Source organism: Quercus robur, chromosome 5, assembly GCF_932294415.1.
Source record: "Quercus robur chromosome 5, dhQueRobu3.1, whole genome shotgun sequence".
NCBI classification, from domain to species: domain Eukaryota; kingdom Viridiplantae; phylum Streptophyta; class Magnoliopsida; order Fagales; family Fagaceae; genus Quercus; species Quercus robur.
The window spans coordinates 9150670-9174082 of NC_065538.1; the positions used below are offsets into that span (position 1 = coordinate 9150670).

The 23413-nt window shown below is 34.9% G+C and overlaps 3 protein-coding genes across 4 annotated transcripts; all 3 read right to left on the minus strand.

The window, feature by feature from the left end:
• Positions 1 to 4001: 4001 nt before the first annotated feature.
• LOC126725066 (EPIDERMAL PATTERNING FACTOR-like protein 3) lies at positions 4002 to 5197 on the minus strand. Its single transcript, XM_050429565.1, has 3 exons — positions 5051 to 5197; positions 4571 to 4620; positions 4002 to 4503 (listed from the first exon to the last, which is right to left on the minus strand). The coding sequence occupies exons 1-3, from the start codon at positions 5157 to 5159 to the stop codon at positions 4273 to 4275; spliced, it is 390 nt and encodes a 129-aa protein (XP_050285522.1). The 5' UTR covers positions 5160 to 5197; the 3' UTR covers positions 4002 to 4272.
• Positions 5198 to 9578: 4381 nt separating this feature from the next.
• On the minus strand, positions 9579 to 10713 carry LOC126725067 (uncharacterized). 2 transcript variants are annotated; one of them, XM_050429567.1, is made up of 2 exons: positions 10512 to 10713; positions 9579 to 10000 (listed from the first exon to the last, which is right to left on the minus strand). In XM_050429567.1, the coding sequence occupies exons 1-2, from the start codon at positions 10549 to 10551 to the stop codon at positions 9750 to 9752; spliced, it is 291 nt and encodes a 96-aa protein (XP_050285524.1). In that variant the 5' UTR covers positions 10552 to 10713; the 3' UTR covers positions 9579 to 9749. The 2 variants fall into 2 exon arrangements, with proteins under 2 accessions (XP_050285524.1, XP_050285523.1); XM_050429566.1 differs by having other exon boundaries at positions 9579 to 10003; positions 10512 to 10701.
• A 1982-nt stretch (positions 10714 to 12695) lies between these two features.
• Positions 12696 to 16205, minus strand: LOC126725068 (receptor-like protein EIX2). Its single transcript, XM_050429568.1, has 2 exons — positions 13378 to 16205; positions 12696 to 12904 (listed from the first exon to the last, which is right to left on the minus strand). Exon 1 carries the CDS (start codon positions 16157 to 16159, stop codon positions 13385 to 13387), a length of 2775 nt encoding a protein of 924 aa, XP_050285525.1. The 5' UTR covers positions 16160 to 16205; the 3' UTR covers positions 12696 to 12904; positions 13378 to 13384.
• Between the last annotated feature and the right edge of the window lie 7208 nt (positions 16206 to 23413).

Below are 23413 nucleotides of genomic sequence, written 5' to 3' on the forward strand. Positions count from 1 at the left end.
AATGCAAGGCCTTTCATAATGCCATTCATAGAAGAAGCAGGTACTAGTGAAAACAAGTTACAAAGCGCCATTTGGTAGTTAGAACAGTTCATTAAACTCTTCTTCATCCTTTGTTAATTGTTATGAATGTAGTACTAATTTATTTACAATTGCACACACAAGTCCTACTTGTAAATTTTCGGAAGTGACATACACGTGTTGTTCCAAGTACCAACCACATTTGTTAATTTTTCGATTTTCGTCATATAGATCTCATAAAGTTATAAAGAAATCTAAAAAAAAAAAAACGAATTTTTAAGTATTGTGAGAATTATTATTATTACGTCAAGAACTGCTTGCCATAATAGCTCTTTGTATACGATTATATATATGCGTCATAGTCCTTGACAACTCGGTAGCCAAATCGCGTAGAAATCTGTTGTAACGATACTGCAAAGAGCTGTTAGTTTTAAAAAGTGGTAATAACCTCGATTTCATCATCGCCTTGACAAATTAATTGTTGCTTTGTCAAATCGTTACGGAACAGTACTGACTACTGTGCGTCGATTTCTGTCGCCATGACAATTCGTTACAACTTACAACTAATTTTTTAAAGGCCTTATTATTGTCCCAAGGGCTAATTACAACTGAAAAATCTAATCAAAATGTGGTTGGGAGTTGAGTAGAAGAAATATAGAAAATGTATGTGGGAGTGCGTATTTAAACATAAAAGTTAAAATTTCATTTTTTTTAATTAAAAAAAAAAAAAGGCTTTTTAGTAAAAATTTGAGCATTTGCAATGAGCTTAACAAACCCCATTTTTTCCAATTTGGTTAGTTAAACCCTCTCCCCTTTCCCCTCTCTTTTCACAAGAAGCTCGCCATTCCCTCAATAAAATATTGCAAAACTGTACCTTCATTGTTGTGTTTAAATACTTTAACTCAAAATTTTCAAAAATAATAATTAGGATAAATTCTATTGACATATTATGAGATTCCAATGACAACCATGTTCAAAAGTTTTCAAAACTGATCAATTTGGTCCTTAAAATAAACTTAGTTTCTAAGACAGTTGTGAAAATGACTAAGTAGCCTAACAATTTTTAGGGACTAAATTGGTTTTAAGAACCAAATTGGTCAATTTTGAAAAGTCTTGGACTAAGTTGGTATTAGTTTAAATTTCAAAGTATGTATAATGAAATTTTCCTTAATAATAAATTAATAATAATCCCTTCTCTCTTGCACACAGAGTAAAATAGAGTGCTTGTTTGGAAATGTATTTAAAAAGGTAGATAGTTAAAATAAGGGCAAAAAAAAAAAATATTCTAGCAAATATTTAGTTAGAAATTTGGAGTTCATTGGGAATGCTCTAAGAGAATTCAAATCAAAGAATCCATTTGGGTGTTTTAGCCAAAATTTGATTAATCCAATCTCAAATACTGCTTTATTAAGTTAGCTTGCAACTAACCAAAATCTTTAAAAGCCTGGAGAGGCACATGTAGTTCAACAAAAGAATTTTTAGAGTTGTAGAAATAGAGTTATTCGTACCACGTTAAATATTATTAACTTACATGATTTTTATTTTATTTAAAACGTCTTGTTTGTGTTTTTGCACTTTTGCTAAATTACAATAAATTAATTTTTCATGTTATAAGGAAGGGAATTTGTATTATGCCTTATCTCCTTATCAATACTATTTGTACATAATTGAATATATGCCATAAATGTTAAGAATCTTGTAAAAACTATTTGGTTTTCTTTATAAACCAAACTAGAGGTCGAATGTATATACCTCCTCCCCACTTATTTTAACAACTGAATTATCTGAAAAAGAATATATGCAAGAAACTTTAGCATCAAGTTTTATGAAAAATTACTGATGTTGTTGATGTTCAAGGTCAGTACCATGTTGCAGGTTCTTGGTTTGGTCTCCAATCGGGCACAGTGTGAATGCTATGCCAGTAATGGACGAACATTTCCCTTTGCACATTCTTGATAATGATCCAAAATTGCTGTGTAGTAACTGAAACTAATGTACTGCTTTAACTATAAAGGTAAGAAGTACGTGTGGTTGCAGTAAAATATGAATTTGTAATTTCATTGAACATGCAAGAAGCTGCATGTGTGGCTAAGAAACAAGACCATTTTGGAAGCTATAATTGTTTAGTATACTGTTTTTGCATTTCTTTTTATTTTTGACTAAAAGAATTAAAAAATAATTATAAAAGTCTAGTGTTTATCATTTAGATTTCTAGGTTGATAGTTGATACTTACATGGCCGGCTCAACAATTTAGGGGGCCTTAGGCGAATATTTTAAGTGGGGCCTTTTTTATATTTAAATATTAATCAAATAATATATATTGAAATTTTTTTATATTTAAAATATATTTTTCTCACTTTTTGAGATGCAAAATTACTAATTAAGTTTTTGTATTTAAGTTCCTCTAACATTTCTTTTTCAATTGATAATTGATAAAGTAAGAAAATGTGTTGTCTTATGACTGTGGGCTGTGCAGCCTGTGTTGCTGTGCAGTGCAATGCGCAACTGTGCAGCCTGTGCTGTTGTATAGTTTGCAATTGTGTAGATGTCCAGCCTGTCCTATGGCTATGTGCAAAAAACTTGTTGTCCTATGACTCCTATCAATCAATCATGTAGTGAAATAGACTAAAATATATATATATATATATATATATAAAATTTAAATTGAATAAATAGCAGACTCCTCATCTTAATTTTCAGAAAGATAGAGAGGGGGAGAAGATTACCTCTATTATACCCACAGCCCACGCTTGGCCCTTTTCAATTTTGAATTTACTGTGAATTGAGGGTAATCAACAAAGAAAGATTTCAAGTTAGATTGAGTTCATAGAAAAAGATCAAGAATCAAAATGAAGAAAAGAAATGTAAGAATATAGATGGAGAGGTAGAGAGATTTTTCTTTTGTTTTTGAAATTTATAATCTCTATTTTAGCATATTTCAAGACAATTACATTGTATTATTAATGAATTTGTCTGGTATTAATTTTGATTTTAGCATATTTCAAGAATGAGTTAATAAATTTGTCTCCAAAAATTTAATTTTGTTAGTTGAAGTTTGACTATTTTTGTTTTTTTTCCTTTTTAATTTTCTGCATTTTAGGATACAATGGGGTCTTTTTAATGCATTTTATTGACCAATAAAAGTACTTAATTTTTTTTAATTAAAATATATAGATAAATATATTATACATATAATTTTTTTAAACAAGTGGGGGCCTTCTTTTATTTGGGGGCCTTAGGCGATTGCATCAATTGCATCACCTATTGAGCCGACCCTAGATACTTACTAGAGAATTTCCATGGATATTTAAAACCCTCGAGAATGTAAAATAGAGACTATTGTTCATCAAAAAGTCACAAAATCACCTCCACATTTGGGGATTTATAAAGCTACAGTGTTAACAAAATTTTTAGAGTTTCTGCCATATACCTTCAAATTTTTAAAGCTCCACTGTAGCACATCTATCCTAGTAAAAATTCTTTTTTCTTATTCCATTGCTCTCTCTGTCCTTATATTAAAAAATAAAGAATTTTGTGTGAGAAATGAAAAAATATTATTTTAATATGTTGAGTTGTAAAATAAATAATAAGAAGTAGGCTATATTATTAAAGTGGGAATGTATAATAAATAAAATGGTGTTTTGAGAAAGTAGAATGCATATTTTTTTTCATTCTCGAGTGATCTTTATGTGCATTTTTTTATTATCCAAAATATAATTATAATTTAATCAATTTTTACCAAATAAATTTACAGTAAGCCCCATCAAAAATTTTTCCTATATACAATTATATTCTACTTTTTACAAAATTTTAAAATCCTCACATTTTATGAGGGACAATTGCATTTCGCCAACTTGCAACAAATAATTATAAAAAACTAATGAAAACTCTCACTTATATCGTATCATATGCATGATGGCTTATGAAATTAGAAAACATTAAACATAGCATATTCAAGAATGAAAGTGGCAAGTACATCCCATTGACCTCTACCATGACTTGTAATTACTTAAAAATTCGCATTCCAAATAAAAGGGTTATCCAACTATTCCGGTTCACAATAATATATAGCAAAAGGCATTTCCTTGGTCAAAACTTTCTCTTTTCCTACTTCAATCATGAACATAATCCGAACAAATTTTTTTTTGGGAGCCAATTTGAATTTGGCTTTTGTACAATGAGAAAACATATTTAGTACATGCAGAGAAATGAGAGCTGTTGTAGTCAAATGTCTAATGGTATTCTTCAAGCCTTTATGGACTGTATAAGAAAGGACCACATTTGCATTTCCAACCCTCAGGCTCATAGTTTGCATATTGGATACCCACATGGCTGTGTCTAAAGGTGGTGGGTACTTGAATGGCTTCACATGGAATGCACCCATAACACTTGTGCTCACAGCTTGGTGGAGCTGACCCTATATTGCTTGTTTTGTACATTGCTTCTTTGCTCGTATTTTCCTCTCCTTTCATGCTTTTGAGACCCTTTAAGAAAGAGTAATTGACTGATAAGTAACCACAAAAAGAGAGAGAGAGAGAGAGAGAGATTAACCTCTTCTTTGTCCAAGGAAACATTTGAAGAATCAGAGCCCTGGTCTGGCCCTGATCAAGCAATTGAATTAGCGGATATAAGAAAGAAACTATTGAAAACTGAAAAGCTTGAGAAGAAGAACACTACAAATAAGCTTAAGCAAGAAGAGAAAAAGTGGAATATGTGTGAAGAAAAATGAAAGAAGCTTTTCACTGAGAATCTCTATGTGAAACTTGGAAGGAGAAGCAACTTCTTTGGAAGTTAAGCCAAAACATTCTTGAGATCTTTTTTAAGACAAAGCTTTAACTTTTACCTTTTTAGATAGTGGTGATTTGCAATCATAGTGGAAATCATTATGTTAGGAAAAGGGTTTCTTGATAAGTTTTTAAGGGTAAGCTAAGAAGCTAAACAACATAGGTATTATGATTGCAAGAAAGAGTGGACATTTATGCTTGTGTGGTGACTGAAAAGAGAGTCTTTAATGGAGGGCAAGTAGCTCACCTGATTGAGGAGCACCAAGACTATCATTTGGTGGAAAAGGCCTGCTTGTTGCAGAAGCCCAGCTCACTATTTGCAGAGCTATAATAAAACAACAAAACCTTCTCTTCATTCTGCAATGTTCAAGTGATGATGGTGATTATGATAGCAATGAGTAAGTGAGAGAGAGAGACAGAGAGAGTTGATCACTTTAAGAGGTCATGCATGAGTGTTGGGATATATATAAAGAAGGTGAGAAAGGCAAGCCAAAAAAATTTCCATTTCCCAAAAATCAAGCCAGAACCTGGATTTCTTGGTTTTCTCTTCCCTTCCTATCTTTGTATTGGTAGAGAGATGTTACTTTACGAGCAAGTGATTCTGGTTTCTTGTCAATTGGCTAAAATCACAGGTACAATATTTCTTTCTCACTTGAAAATCTTATCTCTAATCTGTTTTTCTCTCTCTCTCTTCTTCTGTGTTATATCTTACCTATCAACACAAGACAACTCTCTCTCTCTCTCTCTCTCTCTCAAATCAATCTGATAGAGTACTTGTACTACTATATGAGGTGGGCTACTAGCCCAGAATAACAGCTCCTCTTCCTGGGGTCTGAAAATCCTGCAAAACCCATATATAATCTCTCTACCTAGACTGCAGAGCCTCTCCCTTTCTGCCTGATAGCTTCATGTCCATAAAAGGAAGAAATAATCCAGTGGCAGAGAACCATTTACATATGGAAGAAGAAAAAGGCATCAATGTCTGAGACATTCAGTATTGCAGAAACAAATTTAATGAGCTAGTTAAATAATATACAAAAAAGAAGAAGAAGGAAGTATTTTAGTTAACTTTTTGGCAGGTTAGTAGCTGGGGAACACACAGGGTATGTACATTTGCCCAATCTGAGCCGTCCATTTGGTTTACCTATACGATGGCAATTAAGAATTTTGGGTACCTCTGATGAGCACATTAATGAGTGAGATTCCATCACATATATAATCAACCTTCTTTTTTTTTTTTTTTCTTTGTCTTAGTTTTGTTGTTTAGCCTTTTTTTTTTACCTCATAAATAAGCAAATGTTTCATGAAGAGCACAAAAAAAAGAAGTAAAAGTGTAAACTATGATCTGATAAAAAGATTATTTGATCCTACCAAAAAAAAAAAAAAAAAGATTATTTGATTTTCAGATTTGAGCTGTGAAAAGTAACCTTGGGAAGAAAGCCTAAATGGACCTTGATTACATCATCCAATGGTTTCTCTCTCTCTGGAAAAAGTAGGAGGTAGGGATTGCTAGACTGTACTAGTGGTTAATTTGGTTTGACAGCATTATTCCTTTCTTTGTTCATTTGGTATGTCTGTAATGTGTTGCAAAATATTTTGGGTCAATGAGTGAAGTTGGTCAGCTCAGAGATGTTTTCTTTTTGTTAGTCATAAATCATGAATAGATCATAGATCATAGGGATGAAGGGAAGCATAGTCAGCACAGGCAAGCACCCATATTATATATTTTTCATTAAGCTGGTGAAAATTTTTATCTGGGAACTTTCCCATTGATATTTGTGTTTTTGATGACTTGAGTGATTTGATTATTCAATGTGCTACACTGTCCCAATCAGTCTGCATATCTCCTCTCTTCACCTACAAACGGTAAGTAGACAGAAGAGAAAGCATTGGTCTATTTCTCATTGTCCTTTAGAAGGACTAAAAAAGAAAGAAGGGCTGAGGCATATCATGCTATTAAAACATTTTAATAAAAAATAACAAAAAAGAAAAAAAGCTCTTAAAACATTTCGGTCACTGCAGGCTTCTCCATCATAGAGAATGCAGTAATTTTTACTTTTTTTTTGAAGAAAAAAATCACAAATTTCTTTCATAAAGTACATATAAAATTCAAAATCAGAAATATATAAATTTTACAATGTGGAGTTTGTTCTTTGTTGTTTTATCTTTATATAAATCCAAATGCAAACTTAAAATTACATCATGTATAGGACCAATTTATAATTCTTGTAGTTCTCTGCTTTTCTTCTATGTACCCCTTGCATTATGAATGAAATCCTTTTGTTTGAGTTTCAGAAAAATTGTATCATTTACATAATATCTAAAAACTAGAGCATAATATTTATTATTGCTATAATTTTGTTAAGCCACACCAGCATGGCATTTAGTTCCATTCAGTTTGCTTTGGTCCATGATTTTCATCCACTTTAATCTACTTTGGTCCACTTCGGTCCACTCCAATGTAATGTTAGTAGGTTCTTAATAAAATTACACTTTTCTTATGTTATTAATGTCTTGTATTTTTTTTTTCTTATACAAGTGATGAATTTATTTATATTTGCTTTTTCTTTAGGTCATTCTAGACAAACTATAGAGGATGAACCATTTGTAAAGAGCACTTAAAACAAATTCCAACCATACACTACATTATTTACAATATATCTCACCTTGTATAATAATTGAGTATAAAATGCATTATATTTCGTAAAAAAATTCAAAAAATTTATAACATTTTCAAATAATAAATATCAATAGCTTAATTGAGAAAATCTAAAATATTGTATTAACCATTCTTTGTTAGAAACTAATCATATCATTTTAAGAAGGGTTTGTAATTAACACTTGTAAGCATCATCTACTATTTTCATTTTTCATTACAAATACTAATCATCAAATTTTTCCATGCATCACACTGGCTGGTCCACGACTTATGTAACTAACAACCCAACACCGGAAGGCTAGGAGCCTTGCCATACCAGTCTACCTATAAATCTACTGCTGTATAAACACCGATTAGATTAAGAGCAAAAATAGCTTCAATATGGTAAACGCAATCAAAGAGCAGAAATAGCCGCGATATGGTAAACACAATGAAAGAAATAATCAAACGTCGATCCAATTTTCTTTTCTACAAGCCATTGTTCTTGTTATGGTTCAACACATTTTCAATCAATGCAATCCCTTAAGTCTAATTCTCATATGTTATGTAATTAAATGGTTCTTTCATCATCTAAGCATTATCTACCTCCTCACGGTTTTCTGATCATGTTAGAACATTTAAAGTGGTTGTCCTGCCTTTGATCTCTGTTGGTATTGTACCACTTGCCAATTACCAATAAGATACAACAACAAAAAAAAATGTAAAAAAGTACAATATGAATAAATTTTACACGGTACATTTCTCTTTATCATTTCTTCTACCAGAGATCCTAAAACAAATTGCCTATTTCACTGCTGTGCCAAGAAGACTAAATTTGATATCACATAAATTTAAATAGCTAGTCTAAATTCATTCCTTTTCTCAGGATAATTGCAACCTCATTCAATAGAAAGAGTTCTCACCAGACAATCACAATAATAAGCATGCCTTTTCAACTTCAAAGGTCAAAGAAGGATTGCTTAAAGTACATGATGTACTAGAGCAGCTGAAACTACTAAAAGTTAACTAACACAAGCTTGAACCTTACCAAGCCCTGAAATGGGAACCAAAATTTTCTTTCAAAGATGTAAATTAAAACTTACTATAAATAACTTGGCGGCAAATACATCAAATAGAGCATACTAGGTTTTAGAAACATCCTCAACACAGGCAAACCCCAAATTCTATTGTCCTCACTTTCTGATACTATCAACCATGTGGAAATCAAGTGAGGGCTTTTGACTCTATCAACCATGTGGTGATCAAGTGAGGCCAAGTTCAGATACTCAAAGAATAAGATGGCATTCCTTATATTCAGATTTGATGGCAAAAGTATGTCAACATAAGCCACCAGATAGAAAGCCCCTCACCACACATCACAATAACAATAACAATAACTGAAACAAATCCAATTACCAACACCCAAGAGCAATATTTTAAACAAGTGTCAAATAATTGATGCTTAAAAACATAATGGACTCATTCAATTTGTTGGGAAAATTAAAAGGTACTAAAGAATCTACATGAATTACCCAATAATGGGTTAGCTGTCTAATCAGAAATCAATTACTGCTAATTTGGCCATTGGAATCTTACAAGCTTCAGGTCACTAATTATATAAGTAAATGTCTGAGATCATGGATAACAAATCACATTAAGAAGTCACTATGTGGTGATAACACAAAAATCCAGATGTTCCCAACTAAACCTGACTTAGTGATAGAAGGAAAATAAGGTTAACAGAATCTCTCCAACCCCCTCTTTTTGTCTAATAAAAGAATGATACGAAAAAGGTATCAGCATCCAACAGTAATATTAGGTGGCTACTGCTACCTGAAACATATTATGATGCAACTGCGACCATGCCCTTTTGTGTTTTACATGGCCAAGAATGGCTACACCAGCCTGATTGTCATAGGGTTTCCATTGTTGCGAATAATACTGACTTGCCTCAAAGGGTAAGATTACACTTCAAATGCCACCAAACAATAGAATCCCATATCAATCTTATGGTGCTCATTTTAGGAATAATGAAAAAAATTTCTCATATGTTCTCTTCCAGACAAGAAAATTGGCAGTTTGGCACCATAAAATAAAGGGAAAGATATAATTTCAGAAAACAAATCTAACAATTGAATAAAGAGACAAAATACAATCATGCTGGATTCCATTTGAAATTTCAATAGCAAAAACATACAAATCAGAGTGATTAAAAACTCAAAGACAATACAACTATAGCTTCTCCTGTCTAATCACACTGAGAACAATATTTCTCAAACCTTCTTACAATAGATGTTCAATCCACCTCTTACTTTGAAGATGACTCATGACCACTGGATTCCTTCTTAGGAAGAACTGCTCCAACAAGGGCCTCAATCTCTTCCTTCACTCGTTCAAAAACATTTGGCCCTTTGACTTCATCTACCGGGGTGTTCTCGTCAATGTCATCACTCCTTCCATGCGTTTCCTTGTGATGGTGTGGTGAATTGTCAGTTTGAACTATTGCTTCAATCTCTTCCTTAGCTCTCTCAATGATATTTGGTGCTTTTACATCTTTTTCTTCTTAAAGAAAAGAAAAAAAAAAAAAAAAAAGAGAGGATGAAACTCAAATTTTCACTCCCAATTTTACAAACATGAAATTCAATTTCTATTAGATTCTCATTTCGCAGCATAAACAAATACAAACCTTAAGGATATGAATTCAATCAACAATTGTTTAAAAGTTGAAACCCATAAATTATTTACCACAAAGTTAATTGCTTCCATTAGAATCTCATAGTTTCACAAGGATTCAACACTGGGAAATGGGGAAAACAAAACAGAATCCAAAGAAGAACTAACACTAGCAGTTAACAGTTTTTACACAAAACCAAAATCAGTCTCATCGACTAGGACCTCAAATGAAACTCATTTTACACAAAACCCATCACCAAGATCACATTTTTTGAAGAGATTAAACAGCAAATTTCTTAGTTATTCTCATAAACTAAATAACCCAGAAAGGAAAAGAACTCTTCATGGGAATGAATATATAATATGAAGATCAAAGTGATAGTCAATGATTATATACCTTCTGGAGTCACTGCTGGCTCTGGCTTTGGCTCGGCCATTGAAGTTGCTGTGAGATATTTTGTGGGTCTGATTCAATTAAAGCAGACAGTGATCCTATGATCTCTCTCTGTCTCTCTTTCCTCTCCAATTTACTGGATTGTTAAAAGTTGCATATCTACCGTTAAAGACTTTAGAGCATCCACAATAGTGGTGAAAGACCCGTAATTTTCTGGGGCTGTAGGAATTAGGATGCCGTGTACGGTTGAGATGCAAGCTCAAGCTAATTTATTTATTTTTATTTTTTAGTAAGGAAGGGACTATAGAAAGTAGCTGCTTTATGGGCTGAATTGATTTTGTGGCCTATTAAAAATGGATGGGCTTTGGCTTTATCATGTAGATGTAGTTAGGCCTCAGCTTTCTTTAGTTATATAGTATTTGGGCCTTGGCCCACATGTTGCCCTAATTTCATTTTTCAAAAATCAGTTTTTTTTTTTTTTAGAATCGAATTCATTTTCTGTAGTTAGCCGTCGATCTACTTTTTTTTTGGGTACCCAAACCCGTCGTAACAGAAAAAAGATAACCAACGAAGCCGGCATTTTCTTCTTTCACGTTATAAATAAATAGTAGTTCTTACAAAAAGTTCATAATCCGCGGCATTTTGTTCATATATGTTTTAGTGGAAAGTATATTAAAAAAAAATTCCCATAGCTTTATTTTTGAGACATACTAAATCCCAAACTTTTAAATGGAACACTTTAAACCTCATACTTTCACAAATATAACAAAAAGAACTAGTTATTTAAAAAAAAAATCCTCAAGAGCTCTAGTTGCTCTACATAAATATTCTTTGATGTTATCTCTCTCTCTCTAACATGATATGTTTTGTGGGGGGATTTGTTTATGATTCTTTTTGGTGTATTTATATAACTCTGGAATTTAAAATGTCCTATTTAAAATTGGGTAGTTTAGGGCCTGATTGGTAGGAGGATTTTTGTTCTTATTTTCAAAACAGTATAAAAACAATTTTCAAAAAATTGAACTTAGAAATAGTTTTTAGATAATTTTTTTTTATATTATACGTGTTTGACTTCCACTTTTAAAAACAATTTTCAAAATACTAAAAAAAAAAAAATCTATTTGGAAGACCATTTCTATTTTTCAAATTAAAAAAAAAAAAATTACAAAAAGTAACCTGTAAAATTTGTAGATTACTTTTTTTTTTTTTTTTTGGTAATTGCAATTTACATATCTAAAATCTTTCTTTCTCAAAAAGTTTGATGATGTTTGGATTTTACACCCCTAACGTTTTAGAATTTGGATTTTACCCCTATATTTTAGAAGTGTTTGGATTTTACTCCATAAAATTTTGGGGTGTTTGAATTTTACTCCCTAAAGTTTCAAAATTTAGGGGAGTAAAATCCAAACAACCCTAAATTTTAGGGGGTAAAATCCAAGTTATAAAACGTCAGGGTGTAAAATTCAAGCACCCCAACTTTAGGACGTAAAATTCAAATTATGAAATTTTAGGGTATAAAATCTAATCGCCACCAAACTTTAGGAGTGTAATTTGCAATTTACCATTTTTTTTAATGATAAGTTTCAAATTTGAAGAGTGTGAATTCTTTTTATGATAAAAATAAACTCATTAATTTAAGAGATAAAAAAGTTTGAAAAATATGTGGAGTCCATTGTTTTCAATTTATTTACAACTATGTCATTAAAAACTTTTTCTGTATCCTAAAAACACTGTTTTAGCCGTTTTCAAAATCCTGTTCTAAATAAAGAAAATAGATTTTTTTTTAAATTGTATTTAAAAAATATTAACCAAACAATAAATTCAAATGTAAGACTTACCATTTTATGAATTGCAAAATAAAAAACTATTTTTAAATACTCTTACCAAACAGGCTCTTAATATGTCCCAATTATAAAATAATGAGGATTTTTATGCACTTTCCCCATGTTTTATGATAAAACTAGGAGAATGACTTTTAAAAGGTTGATAACCCAAAAAAAAAAAAAAAAAAAAAGAAGACTTTTAACAGGTTAAATATGAATGGACACAATAAAAAATTAGGGAGCATACTTTTTAGCGGAAATTAGGTTGCTAGTAATGCTAGTCTACTTAATAATTTGATGAATAGAGCTGAATTGGGATTTGGATATAAATACAGTTCTATACATAGGCATATAAGAGAAAAAATAAACAACAAAACGAAATTGTCTTAGCACTATATAGATAAATAGTTCATAGTCATACACATCATACGTTGGAATCATAATCCGTAGGACCGTAGCATTTAATTCATGTACGTTTTATTATAAAACCTGGATGAGACACAATCTAGGTAGATTTCTTTTGCAAATGATTCTTTCTAGCCTCTTGAAAAGCAGGAACGAGTGCCACACCTCCTGTAGTATACACAAGGATCAACATTAGTGATGCGAGAATAATTAGCAACAAAACTACCGAGGTGTCAAGCTTCACTTCAATTTAAATTAAATTGCGCCATGTTGAAATTCTAAGAATTCATATAAAGCCCACCACTTTTATTTTTTATGAGTAAAACCCCTGTGGAATTGAAGCTTAAAACATATGAGGTGAAAATCATACTATGCAAAAAAAAAAAAAAAAAAAAAAAAAAAAAAAAAAAAACCTCTACATCACATATTTGATGTGCTATGTATATGAAAGAAAAATTCTACCATCATTGTACCACTTTGTTTCTATTTAGGGCATTCCCATGACTATTACATATAACTACAAAATTTAATTCAAATTGAGGCTATAGAAATGCTATATTTGTGAAATAAAATCTAAATATCACATTTAGCTATGAATCAAATCATATATTCAAAATACGTGAATGTTTGAAGCAAAATACCTTCTAACTAACGATGCCTTTCACTTATAAGGTGACAACTTCGTAGCTTTTCCAAAAACCAGTTCACTTTTACCATTGTAGTCACATAAACCCAATCCTTGATGCCATCGAGAAATCTAAAATAAGCATGCCTCCAGGTCCTCTTGAAGAAGAGAACTCCACAAATTGCCCAAAAACCAACAGCAAATCCAACCCCCAAACCTATATAGAAGCTGTACTTTTCAGAGTGATCTTCTGTTCTACCAATTGGTGTTCTATTGGATGGTTCTTCCTCTACTGTACAGGTTTTTGGTAGAGGATCACCACAAAGTTGAGGATTGCCAGTGTAGCTGAGTGCATCAAAAGACTGGAGCTGTGTGCTTAAAGGAATTCTACCTGACAAGCTGTTATATGACAAGTCCAATTGACTAAGAAATGTCAAATTAGACATGCTTGGAGGAATTTCACCCGATAGATGATTTCGAGAGAGATCAATCGACTCTAACTCTTTCATGCTCCCAATTTTTTCTGGTATCGCTCCCGTCAAATGATTTTCAGATAAGTTCAAAAAATGCAACCCAAAAAGAACTGAAATCTCAACAGGAATTGATTCGGACAAGTTGTTACTTGAAAGGTCTATAAGCCTAACAAATTTGATGTTGTCAAAATATTCTAGTTGCTTCTTTTTGGGAACCAAGAAAAGATTCTCAACATACATGCTATAAGCATAAGGGAGATAGCCAAAATGAATAGATCCTCCATTATCAGGTTTTGCCAAGGCACTCAAATTGTTCAAGCACTTTGGTATGGTTCCTGATAGGCTATTATTGGCAAGATCTAACACTATAAGAGAAGATAGTTGGCATATCTGTAGAGGTATGTGGCCGTGGAATCCATTGGATCTAAGACGGAGAACCATAAGACTTGTCATTTCTCCAATCCAAAGTGGTATGGTAACCTGCAAATGATTCTCACCTATATCAAGGAGTTCCAACTGTGAGCAACTTTGCAATGAAGATGGTATACCTCCGGAGATGTTATTGTTTTCTAAATGCAGTGTTTGGAGTGCAACCAAAGAACCCATTGAATAAGGAATTCTACCTGATATACTATTGCTTCCCAAGTCTAGACGAGCCAAAGATTGCCAATCCTTCCAACAGTCAGGAAGCTCTCCTGATAAGAGATTGAATGATGCATCTAAAATTATCAATTTATTCATTCTATTCCTCTTTAGGCATAAGAAAGTGGAAATCGGTCCAGCAAATGAGTTGTCAGCGATATTGAGCTCTTTGACATTCGCAGACAATTGTGGCATTCGACCCTTGAAATGATTAGAATTTAGATTTAAGACCGTAGAATTTAACACAGCGTCTGATATATCCCCTTCTATGTGGTTTCTAGACAAATCAATTACTTGAATGTTTGAAGTCCAGTTCCAGAACCAACCTGGAGCCTTGTCTGAAATTTCTGACTTGGACATTTGTAAAACTCTAAGGGATTTTTGTGTTTGCAGCCATGTAGGAAAGTTGGGTCCTACCTTACAATAGCTCATGTAAGCAAAATCAAGTTGAAAAGGAGGAATCCAATTGGAACTCACATTAAAGAACAAAGGATTTGATAAATATAAAGTCTTTAATTTCGAGAGTTCAGTGAAATGTCCTTCACCAACAGTGCCTGTTAATAAATTTTTATCAATAAATAACCTCTCTAAATTTGAGAGAAGCCCAAGACTCTCAGGAATTGTGCCACTCAACTGATTATTAGAAAGAAATAATTCTTCCAAATAAGAAAAATTCCCAATGGATGAAGGAATAGGACCACTTAAAGAGTTATACCAGAGCTCAAGAGATTTTAGATATTTAAGCTGCCCTATAGACTCCGGAATTTTTCCAACTAGGTGATTGGAAAGCAATAATAGATATTCTAAGTTATGCAAATTCAAAATGCTAGGCGGTATCTTGCCTTTTAGCAAACTATATTCTAGGTTAAGCACTACGAGGCTTGTACTGAGATTAAAGAAGCAATTAGGAATCTCATGATTGAAAAGGTTATAGGAAAGATCAAGGACTTGAAGAGATGTGTGGTTGACAAATCCAAGAAATGGTTTTAGGCTATCAAGTTGACAAAATGACAAGTGTAGCTCCAAAAGAGATGAGAACTTACTCATTATTTGAAGCCAATCAACTTCTCTGTGAAGGTCGATGCTATTCAGATCAAGGTATTGTATGGAAGAGAAATGAGACATCCAACGAAGGTTATCTACATAAAGGTTTGGATTATTTGCAAGATCTAGAACACGAAGGCTTGAAAGGTTTCCAAGCTGATGAGGAATGAGTCCAGAGAAGTTAGCTCCGCTAAGATCAAGATATCTCAGACTACCAATTGAACCAAGGAAACTTGGAATAGGAGTACAATTGAAGTTATTGTAACTCAAGTCCAAGTAATTTAAAAATTCTAATTCAAGCAATGAAGGACTAATCTCACCGCCTAACCTCTTTTCGTAGCCATAAACTCCACTGAATAAGCTCTTGTTATGGTCTTGAAATCCATTGAGGTCGAGCGCTGTGACTCGACCAGTTTTGTTGTTGCAATGAACTCGGTCCCATCTACAACAATCGACTTGGTCAGACCAGGATGAGAGTACGTTTCTAGGATCAGAGAGACCTTTTTTGAAAATTAGAAGTGCTTGTTTCTCTTTTTCAATGCAAGAGATATTTGACTCTGCTTTGAATAAGCTTAAACTGAAGGTTGCTGCAAAGAACCACAGTAAGAAAAGCACATGAGTAGCAAAAGAGGCACCCATGACAAGGCAATAGAGGACTAGAAATTTTGAAGGAAGAGAAGATTAGTGTGAGTTGTGGTGATGCAGTTGGAGACCCCTAACTCTTGATAATATAGTGATTCTTCAAAAAAATTATTATTATTATTATTTTTTAATGAAGACTTTGACTTGTTGACTTAAGTCAATCACCATAGATCTGTTTGGTAATTAAGTTTGAGTAAGATATTTTGGGTATTTTTGATATTCGTGTGGGTGAAAAGGTGTGTTAAAAAGTGTATAAGCGTGTTTGAAATATAAAATAATGAGTTAGAACTCACAAAACAAACAGGCCCTAAATACCCGCCTTTCACGGCATAGTGATTGCTTATCATTCTGTATCAAAGTCATACAACTTCTTTTCAAGATTATATTTTTGTATTTGCAGTTGAATAATTAGATAACAATATGATGGTTGTTACCTTAGCATTTGAATAAATCTTATATACTTGTTATAGATAAAGACTACTTTTGAATTGAAAATTCGGTTTATCTTGTAAGGCCGCCTATTTACATATAGCTTGATGTTGAATAATAAAGCAAGCTAAAAAATACTAATATTGAGTGAATTTTCACTATAGAGATATTTGGAGTTTTTGGACTTCTCTGAAGTAATTAGCCATGTTTTGATTTTTTTTACCTTGAGTACATTGTTTATTGCTTAGTTCCAATCTTTCACGTGTTCGGTTGATGTTCTCTCCTCTTTTTTATATTTTATTATATTGCAAAAAGTAATGCCCATGATTGAGTAAAATTAATTTCTTCGTTAATGCTTGCTTTTGAAATATTGTTTAGGCACATCTGTTTTTGTGTTTTGTTGAAAAGAAGATAGAAGAATTGTAGTGGACAGGGTAGGTTTATTTTTTGGGGTGTGGGGGTGTTGTGACTGTAACCTAATGGTCATTATGAACAGATTGAAAGAATGCGTATTTGGGCGGTTTTGAATGTGTTGTTTTTTTGGATGCGTTGATTTTTTGACCCTACATTCAAGCATCGTTGTCACTTTATGTTATATACTTTTTTTTTGAGTAAGTGTTAACCAATTGAGTTACAAGAATTTTGACGTAAATAGGCTTGTAATAAGTAAATCAAAAAAGAACAATTCACCTTCAATAAAATAGGTTTTTTCTTTATTTTTGGTGAATTTTAGAATTCGTTCTTAATTATGGGTTCAAGAAATATTTTCTAAGGGTTTTTGTCTAGCTGGAACAAGATCTAGCCCATTCACGATTCCAATTCTGCATCATGAGGATCATAGGAATTTGAACGCGCGGTAAGAAAAGCATATTGTAAATGGTCTTTAGATTTTCTGATTTAATGAAAAATTAAAAGCTTTAATGGAAGCATATGGTTTCTTAGTCTCTTTATAGTTTACGATACACTATCCAGTTATACTATCTGTTTCTTATGTTTTGTTTCTCAATATGTCTACTCATTGAAGCCATGAATTTACTTCCTGAAACTTTTTTTTTTTTTTTTTGAAGATTACTTCCTGTAACTTGTATATATCATTATTAGAAATTTAGATATAGGTTTTCCTCTCTTTATGGACACAGATTATATAAGTTTTTCCTTAATTTTTGCTGTTCTCACTGTAGCGTTACTCTTTTATACAATGCCATTTCTAAAAGGGAAAACCTGAGACTTTTGGTGAGAGTGGCGGTAATTTCATGGTGAGGTTTGGATCCAGTGCTCAGTTATACTGAACCTGTTGAGATAATGACTTGTATTCATTTTTAAATACGTATCATCATCTCAATAGGTTGAGTGCACTGGAAGCACCAAAACTAAGAGTCACCCATAATTTCATAGCAGATTCATTCTTCTTAAAGTCACTTTTTTGTTTTTTTCTCCTATACGAAGACTTTGACTTGTTGACTTAAGCCAAACGCCAAAGGTAAATACCCGTCTTTCACGTAACCCGTAGTGATTTTTGCTTTTTTTTTTTTTTTGAGAATATGGTGATTTTTGCTTTTTGTTCGGTAACTTTTTGACACTCATGCATTATTTTCCAATGTCACTGTGTGTCATAGGGTCAATTTTTCTTTTAAATTTTGTGCCTGTGATGGCACTAAGCCCACTGACTTAGTCTCAGCCAATACTCCACACTCACACACTGCAGGAACACTATGAACAGAATTATCAAGAGAATGCACACACACACACAGCACACATAGTATTTACAGGGCACCAACCCCAACCTTTATTACTCAATATCAAGTACAAAGGAAGCCTGAGAATACACACGAAATTCTCTAAGCCAAAAATACACTCTCTGCTGTTAACAACCCCAACAGCCTAGGATAATATACAGAATAAACTGTTACAGCAGTTACTGCCAAGTAACTGCCCTTTGTCCAGGACTTGCTGCCACATGTAGTCTGACTTAGGACACCTTCACTGATGCTGTCTAGGTCTGTCTTACACGTTTCCAGCCCTTGACACTACATGTCTGAAACATCTACAAAGCCAGGAAACGTTGGTAACTACCAATAACTGCTGCTGCACACTCAGCACATGCTAGCCCATTACTCAGCACATCATCATGGGTCTTCTACCCATGTTCCAGTAGCCCACACATGATAAGTTCCACCACGTTTTAGAAGTCTTGGCCCTCTGCCCAAGCCCTTCTCACCAGCATCACAACCCACATAACATGTCCATCAACAACACACCAAGTAACTGCCATCAGCCCACTCATACAAGTCCATGCATTTAGCCAGCACCAACCAGCCCAATGTCTTGCACAACATATCATCATCACAGCAGCCCAACACTGCCTTGCACTCACGCCACCAAGCCCACATACAAAGCAATCACCAATTAAGCCATCATGCCATGCACTACCATGTAGGGTCAGCACCACCTGCTGCTGCCCATCATCAACAATCAGTCTCTGCCCACCATGGCCCTCTTCTGCCATGGCCTTGGGGCATCATGTGGAGCAAGGTGCCTTCACATGCTGCCCCTCATCATGCTCATCAATCTGCATCCAGTAGGGAGACCGGGCTTGTCCCCCTCAAAGAGCACTTAGGAGCTTTACTAGATAGGCATGAGGAGCCATTGGTGTCTTGAGAAAACATTGAGCCATGTGACTGGCTTGATGTTGTCCAAGCACTCCACTTCCTTATGCCATCATCAGCAACTTGTAAAGCTCCTAACAAACCACCCCCACTAGAAGAAGCCGACGTCCTCGTTGGGAGGGTATCCTCAAATGCCTTCACCTCTTTCTCAAACTGCCACAATGTAGATGCTTTCTTCCAACTTGCCTCTGATTCAGCCACCCCTTTCCACTTCACTAAGTAGTAAGTTATCATATTTCCTCCCTTTCGATAACCTGTCACCTTCTTATCAAGGATTCTGTCTGCGTCTTTATCAAACTGAACCATGACAGTAGGCGGGGCACGCCTTGCCTCATTCCTTGCAGGCTCTTCTGCATCACCATGATAAGGCTTCAAGAAACTAACATGAATTGTTGGGTGAATCTGCAACCTTTCTGGCAGTTTTAACTTGTAAGCCATAGCACCAATTCCTTTTACTATCTCAAATAGGCCATCATACTTAGGAATTAAACCTCTGTGAATTTGCTCATTTCGAAACTTCCTCCAAATCTGTGGTGTCAGTTTTAACAGCACCTTGTCCCCACTTGGAACTCAATAGGCCTTCTTCCTTTATCAGCATACTTCTTCATTCCCCTTTGTGCTTTCAACAAGCTGTCTTGTGTCTCCTGCATCAGCTCTTGCTTGTTGACAGCAAATCTGTACGCTGCAGGACACCTACCCCCTGAACGCTGTTTAGTAATCTCATAAGGTGTGAGAGGCTGCTGCCCCATTGCCAACTCAAGGGGACTCATCCCCGTTGATGAAGATTTATGCAGATTGTAGGCAAACTGCGCAGAATCCAATAAGTCTAGCTAATTCCTCTGGCTGTTAGTCACATAATGCCTCAAATAATCCTCCAACACAACATTAATTCTTTCTGTTTGCCCATCTGTTTGTGGGTGATTAGCAGTAGAAAACTTCAACTCAAAACCCATTAAACCAAACAGAACAGTCCAAAATCGACCAGTAAATTTAGAGTCTCAATCACTTACAATATCTTTAGGTAACCCAAAGTATTTCACCACATTCTTATAGCACAAATCAGCAGCTACCTCTGCTGTACATGTACTTGGTGCAGCCATAAAAACAGCATACTTTGAGAATCTATCAACCACCACAAATATTGAACCCATCCCTTTAGCTTTTGGCAAACCAATAATAAAATCCATTGAAATCGAAACCTATGGACTTTTTGGTATGGGAAGAGGTTGTAGCAAACCTGCTTCCTTTTGAGTTAATCCTTTGTCTTGTTGGCAAACTAGACAGGTTTTCACATATAACTCAATATCTAACTCCATTTTAGGCCAAAAGTAAGAACGGGACAATAAGGCATACATCCTATCCTTACCCGGATGTCTAGCCCACTGTGGATCATGAGTTTCTTTCAGCAACTCCCTTCGGATCTTTCCACTTGGTACAAATAACTTGCCACCCTTGGCATACAGCAACCCATCCTCCAGCCAATAATGCTTCACAAGGCCTGCAGTCACATCCTGCACCAGCTTTTGATAGGTAGCATCAATCTTTGCACTCTCCCTGATCCTATCCACAAAATTTGACTCCACTCTAGTCAAGGCAGCCACATACTCTTGCATTTGTTTACGACTAAGTGCATCTGCTACTTCATTGTGCTTGTCTGGTTTGTGCTCCCACACAAAATCATATTCTTGCAGCAACTCTTGCCACCTAGCTTGCTTGGGTGACAACTTCTTTTGTGTGTTAAAGAAAGTATTAGCCACATTGTCTATTTTCACCACGAACTTTGGCCCTAGCAGATATACACGCCATGCCAACAAACAATGTATCACTGCAATCATCTCTTTTTCATGAGCTGAACACTTCTGCTCTGCTTCATTCAACTTCCTGCTCTCATAGGCAACATGATGTTTTTCTTGCACTAGAACACCATCAATTGCTTTGTCAGAAGCATCAGTATGGACTTCAAAGGGTAAACCAAAATTTGGCAGACACAGCACAAGCTCACTCGATACAGCAACCTTCAACTTGTCAAAAGCTTCTTGACATAAATCTGTCCACACCTATTTCTTGTCCTTCTTTAGCAAATCTGTGAGAGGAGCAACCTTCTTGGAATATCCTTGGATAAACTTCCTGTAGTAGTTAGCCAAACCAAGGAAAGATCTCAATTCCGTCACTTTACTTGGTGAAGGTCAATCAAGGATAGCCTGCACCTTCCCCTCATCCATCATCACCATACCTTTGCTGACTCTATGCCCTAGAAACATGATCTCTTGTTGGGCAAACTCACACTTCTCTTTCTTAACAAACAACTGATGTTCCTTCAATTTGGACAACACCTTCCTAAGGTGTTCCAAGTGATCCTCTAGGGATTCACTATAAATCACTATGTCATCTAGATAAACCACAATAAAGCGATTCACATACTCATAAAAGACATCATTCATCAAATTATAGAATGTAGCAGGGGCATTCATTAAATCAAAAGGCATAACTAAAAACTCATAAGAACCATAATGAGTCACACAAGTAGTCTTAGGCTCATCCCCTTCAGCAATCCTCACTTGCCAATATCCTGATCTCAAGTCCAGCTTTGTGAAGTAAACAACCTTACTCAATCTGTCAAAGAGATCTTGAATCAAAGGGATTGGATACTTGTTCTTTACAGTCACTTTGTTCAAGGCTCTATAATCCACACACATCCGCAATAAGCCATCATGCTTCTTCTGGAACAGAACAGGAGCACCATAAGGAGCCTTAGAGGGCTGAATGTAGCCTGCATCAAGCAATTCTGTCAACTACTTCCTCATCTTAGCCAACTCCATTGGGGACATTCTGTATGAAGCCTTTGAAGGAGGCTTTGATCTAGGAACCAACTCGATTCTATGATCAACAGCACGTCTTGGTGGAAGGGTCTTAAACAGTTCTGGAGGCATCACATCAACAAACTCCTCTAGCAATCCAGCCACAGCATCTAGAACTTCAACATACTTGTCCTGCTTCATCTCAATCAATGCGGCCAGGTAAGTCATCTCACCCTTCTTTAGCCCATGCTCAACCTGCATGGCTGAAACCATTGGTCATTTCCCTTTGCTAGTCTTACTATTTCCTGCCCCATACCTCACAGGAATTTAGCATGGCTGCTTCTCATTAAGGATTAACAAAACTCCAATGAAAGGCAGCAAGGCAGCATTTGCAGCCACTAAGAATTCATCACCCAGAATTACATCAAAATCATCTAATTCCATGACTAGGAAATTCACCTTTCCTGTCCACTCGCCCACCTTATACTTCACTCCATAAGCAATTCCTAACACAGGTTTTGCTTCTGAGTTTACTGCTTTGATCTTACTTGGGCTCTTGCTCATTTTAAGACCAAGCCTTTGGACCATTCGATCAGCAACAAAGTTATGGGTAGCACCAGAATCAAGCATACCCTCAACCTCATTTTCGTTCATCTCCACTTGAACATAAGACAAACTCCTAGAAGTGCCTCCTGCACTTAGTGCATTCAACAATTGCAAAGGGTTCACTCTACTAGGAACTTCTTCATCGGACTACCCACTACCATCTTCAGCAATCATGGCATTAAGCTTCTCACGCTTTAGACAGTCTTTTGCACGATGAGGGCCATTGTAAATGAAGCAGCCAGCATTAAGCTTAGGCTGTTCTTTGCTTGGTTGAGAGGTAGAACTCTCTCCCTTGTTCTTGTTACCCCACGTTTTCTTCTGCTTATCCTTCTTCTTGCCATTCATTCTTCTGCTTGTCTTTGCCTTTGTCCTTGGACTTTCGTTTCTCTTCATCCCCACTGGGCTTAGTAAACTTATAGTCCATTAAGGCATCTGCAGCAGACATAGCAGTAGGCAGATCACGCACTGCCTGCCTCTTGAACTCCATCTGTGCCCAAGGCTGCAAGCCAGACATGAAATTGAACAGTTTGTCCTCCTCAGACATGTTCTTGATATCCAGCATCAAAGAACTGAACGTCTTGACATATTCTCTCACTGTACCAGTCTGTTTCAATTTCTTCAAGGCATCTCTTGCAACCCAGGCAGTGTTGGTAGGCAAGAACTGATCCTTCAATTCCTCCTTTAAGGCTTCCCACGAGTCAATTTTCCCTCTACCAGCATCTGCATCATATTTCACACGGGTTCTCCATCAT

Excerpts from the sequence above, each read along its gene's own strand:
- LOC126725066 (XM_050429565.1), bottom strand. The coding sequence starts at position 5,159 with ATGAAGAGAAGGTTTTGTTGTTTTATTATAGCTCTGCAAATAGTGAGC. Across the intron at positions 4,621-5,050 it reads TCTTGGTGCTCCTCAATCAG|GGCCAGACCAGGGCTCTGAT; the intron begins GTGAGCTACTTG and ends TTGCTTGATCAG. Across the intron at positions 4,504-4,570 it reads TTTCCTTGGACAAAGAAGAG|GGTCTCAAAAGCATGAAAGG; the intron begins GTTAATCTCTCT and ends TCTTTCTTAAAG.
- LOC126725068 (XM_050429568.1), bottom strand. The coding sequence starts at position 16,159 with ATGGGTGCCTCTTTTGCTACTCATGTGCTTTTCTTACTGTGGTTCTTT.
- LOC126725067 (XM_050429566.1), bottom strand. The coding sequence starts at position 10,551 with ATGGCCGAGCCAAAGCCAGAGCCAGCAGTGACTCCAGAAG. Across the intron at positions 10,004-10,511 it reads GCCAGCAGTGACTCCAGAAG|AAGAAAAAGATGTAAAAGCA; the intron begins GTATATAATCAT and ends CTTTTCTTTAAG.